A 3971-nucleotide genomic window follows, 5' to 3' on the forward strand; every position below is an offset into this window, starting at 1 on the left:
GAAGTGGGTCCTGGGAACTGAACTAGGGTCCTCTGAAAGGGCAACAATTCCTCAACTATGTAGCAACCCCTCCCCCATCAGTTTATTGTCTGAAGCAGCTCTGCTGTCAGGACTTCGGCATCTAGTACCTTTAGAACCATGTAGAAAAATTACTTATGGACCCTGGGATACAAGTGCCTCGCTGAAGCTGTGAACTGATTATATATCTTAATTACACACCTTCATTCTGTTCATATAGAATCTGGGACTTGAGGCCTTGGCTGGACCATGATGAGGGTACAGTAATTTAGTGGAGGATTATTGACCAGAATAAGTGCTTCCTTCTTAAATTAACATGTAGATATTGCTTTCCTACTCATCAAGGTCAGTTAGGATTTGAAGAGGAACAGGTTTGTGTGAAACATGTTTCTAGACGGTGACATATTTCAGCCAGATCATGAGGAAAACCCAGCCTCAGGCAGGTGGTACAGACTTCTGCCCTGCCCCCATTCAGGTCTACCTTTCAACTGTGACCTCATCACTGACACCATATCCCCTAAAGATTGCCAAAGACAGGAGCAGCTGCCCCCTCTATGGGAGCCAGGTGGCTGTAGGGCTACACTGGGAGGTGGCATCTGCAGGACGTAGGTGAAAGGACATCACTGGACACCTACTGTTCCCTGCACCCAGGTGTGCTCAGTGCCACATCAAAGCTTTCCGAAGGTGTGTTCTCCACTGTGCCCTCAGGTAACCCTGCATCCTCCTCTTAAGGAAATATGGCACGGGCCAGGGAAGAAGCAGGGGACAGCCAGTTGGTGTCTGGTAGGGAGCCATCCTCACATATCATCAGAGTGTCTGTCAAGACCCCACGGGACTGCCAGGAATTTTTGCTGGCAGAAAATAGTAGCGTCCACCGCTTTAAGAAGCAAATCTCCAAATACCTTCACTGTGACACTGACCGGCTGGTGCTCATCTTCTCTGGGAAGATTCTCCGAGATCAAGACATACTGAGCCAGCGTGGCATCCTTGATGGCTCTACAGTTCACGTGGTAGTGAGAACTCGTTTGAAAGGGTCAGCCTGTACAGGAGTTCTGGCAGGCCCTACAGGCCACTGTACCCACCGTCCAGAACCATCGGCCTCTGACAGTGCTGGGTTACTAGCCAGGCTGGGCCGGCTGGCCCGAACCTCACCTGACCTAGCTGATTTCTTCAGCCAGCTTGTTCAACTGCTAACGATGGCACCTGAGCCGGTGGTGCAATATTTGGAAGACCCTCTGATTCAAGGACTGGCAAATGAGAAACAAGCCAATGGCCTGCATGTTCCTGAATCCTCAAAGATGGTACCGAAACGGGACCCAGCTCTCAAGTTTCCGGAAACCTTTCAGAAGCCAGAGCGGCAACCGGAAGTACTGCAGGAACACAAGCAGAGTCTGGAGGCTCCGAAAGCAGTGCCAGGAGGTGACAATGCTATGCGTCCTGGCTGCTCTGATATCCAGCAGATCATGCTCTCCACTCTGGCCTTATCGGTGGCCTCTAAAAGCAACACTTCAGTCTCAGAGATGTGCAGAGCAGAAGCCGCCAACGCTCACAGCAGTTCTGATCCCTCTACCACCATTCCAGCCAGGTCGTTGGCACAAGAGGTCAGTACAGGAGGTGTTACCCAGGTCAAGAGCGTCGTCTCAAGTCAGTCCATTTCAGGGTGCCGACCTGGTACACTAGATTTACACCTAGGCTCAGATCTTCCCTCCCAAGAGAACCAGCAGCAAGTGGAGAAAGCCCCTCCAGTTGGTCAGCCGAGACCCTCGCCCTATGTTTTGTGCCAAGCCTTGAACGTCCTACAGCAGAATCCAGCTCTGCTCCACCAGCTGGCAACTGGCAGCCCCCTACTGCAGCATATGCCGCTTCTTCCCATCCTTACCAACCCGCGAGCGCTGCAGGCATTGCTACAGATAGAACAAGGCCTCCAGATACTGTCCAGGGAGGTGCCTGAGCTGGAGCCATTTTTATGGGACTCAGATAAACCACGTGGGGCTAGAGGAGCCCCAGAAACTAGGGGTAGAAGACAAGCCCATAGAGAAGATTCTTCACAACACAACTTGGCCTGTCTTCAGCTCTTTCATTCCTTGGCCAACGCCTGTTCACAGTCTACCCAAACTGCACTGTCCTTGCCCCTCCTCATTGAAGGTCGCTACCAGCAAGAACTGGAACAGCTGAAAGCCTTGGGTTTTGCTAACCATGATGCAAACCTGCAGGCCCTTATAGCCACGGATGGAGATATCCACGCCGCCATTGAGAGGCTGCTTGGGGCTCCGCAGGCTTAGTCTCCCCAGTGGATGCTCTCGATACTCCATTCTGTGGAAAGAGAGGAAAAGGGGGAAGGGGAGGGAAGGCACTTATTTTAGAAATTCCTCCTCTTCGGATTATGAGCACTTTGGGCAGCCCTTCTCTTACTGCCCCTAGCCTGTTCTACATTAAAGAAGATTGCTTGGAGCTCCTGTATGTTGTAGATTTGAGGCTGGGTGGGCAACATCATCTTATTTGGAGAGGGACTTGTACAATGCTCTGAGACCATGCTTTACTTATTCTCATGTCTCTAAGCTAAGGATTCTTTTTTGTTTCAAACTTCATACAGGGCTGGGAGATGGCTCAACGGGTCATAGGTAAGCCGCTTCCAGTGCAAGCATGAAGACTGAATTCAGATCCCTAGCATCCATGTAAAAGCCTGGTACAGTGGTGCATCTGTAACCCTAGCACTAGGCAGTGGGATGGGAAACAGGAGGATGTCTGGAGCTCAGAGACCACCCAAGCCTAGCCAGTTAATGATCTCCATGCTCAGTCTCAAAATATAAGGGGAAAGCAGTGGCGGAAGACACCTGATCTTAACCTCTGGCCTATACACATACACACATACACACATGCGCACAAGTGTACGTACATACAGACACATACACTAAAAATAGGGCAGGTAAGTCCTGAAATGCTTTTGATGTTTTCACTCCCATTCATCAGCATTCAGGTGTCTTGCCAGCATTGCCATTACCTCTATTAGCTACTTCCAGAGTTAGAATCCTGGCTGTTACTCTCCCAAAAGTTCTGACCTTCCTAAAGACTTCTTGGGACCACTCATTTCTTTGAATGAATGTTTCTCTGTCTAGAGTATTTTTGTTTTTACTTTTCACTTCCCTCTGTGCTAACATTCTTCATTTGACATCTGCCTCTGTTTAGGCTCCTGTTCTGTGAAGTTAACCCTGTCAGAAGCACCATAACCCTTTTCTCCTACACAATGCTTGTCTTTGTTGCCTATCTGATGCTGGTCTATTTCTACAGTTTTTGTGGCTGAATTTTGATGTGTCACCCTCCCAGGGGCAAAACTTTATGAACCTCTGCAGTTAGGGAGTTAGTCCAATAGGATGCAGAAGCTTTTCAAAACTCTCCCTGAATTATTTTTCAAAATTTATTTATAGAATTTGACTTATAGATTCTCTTTTCTTTGACGAATGTACTTTTAATCCTCTTTAAGAAGTCAACTCTTTCATTTGATCCCTGGAGTATGCTATATAAATTCTTTCAAAGTTTATCTCTCAGAGGTTTTGGGCATTTTCATAGGGAACATTTTGGCTCATTTGTATTTATGGCTTCTAAGTTTCTAACAGTTGTGCTGTCCTTCTCTTTGGGTATCCTAGGGGTGTCTACTGCTTAAAATTTCCAAATGTAGTTCAGTATCTTTCCCATGGCTCATTCTTACTCTGAATCCTTCATTTCTGCTCATGATTTTGCCATACCCCTGATGACCAAAGCCAAGTTTCACTCACTAACAGATCAATAATGGGGCATTTCTCAACCTTGCCAACAAATTCTACTCAAACCTCTCTGAGTGCTGCTCCTTTTTCAACCTGAAGATAGACAGCATTAATCTTGTGGTAAAGGGTGACATCCTGAGAATATCAGTAGCTGCTATCCACCAAGGTATAACAAGGATCTAGCATCCATAA

At 47.7% G+C, this 3971-nt stretch overlaps 1 protein-coding gene across 1 annotated transcript; it reads left to right on the forward strand.

Annotated features, from left to right (window-relative positions):
• The first annotated feature begins 546 nt into the window (after positions 1–546).
• Positions 547–2469, forward strand: LOC101844885 (ubiquilin-2-like). The gene has a single exon (XM_005087276.3). The coding sequence runs from the start codon at positions 756–758 to the stop codon at positions 2298–2300; it is 1545 nt and encodes a 514-aa protein (XP_005087333.1). The 5' UTR covers positions 547–755; the 3' UTR covers positions 2301–2469.
• Positions 2470–3971: the final 1502 nt, after the last annotated feature.

Source organism: Mesocricetus auratus, unplaced genomic scaffold (genome assembly GCF_017639785.1).
Source record: "Mesocricetus auratus isolate SY011 unplaced genomic scaffold, BCM_Maur_2.0 Super-Scaffold_4256, whole genome shotgun sequence".
Taxonomy (NCBI): Eukaryota; Metazoa; Chordata; class Mammalia; order Rodentia; family Cricetidae; genus Mesocricetus; species Mesocricetus auratus.

What these genes read in the sequence shown, in the direction of transcription:
- LOC101844885 (XM_005087276.3), top strand. Translation starts at nt 756, where the DNA reads ATGGCACGGGCCAGGGAAGAAGCAGGGGACAGCCAGTTGGTGTCTGGT.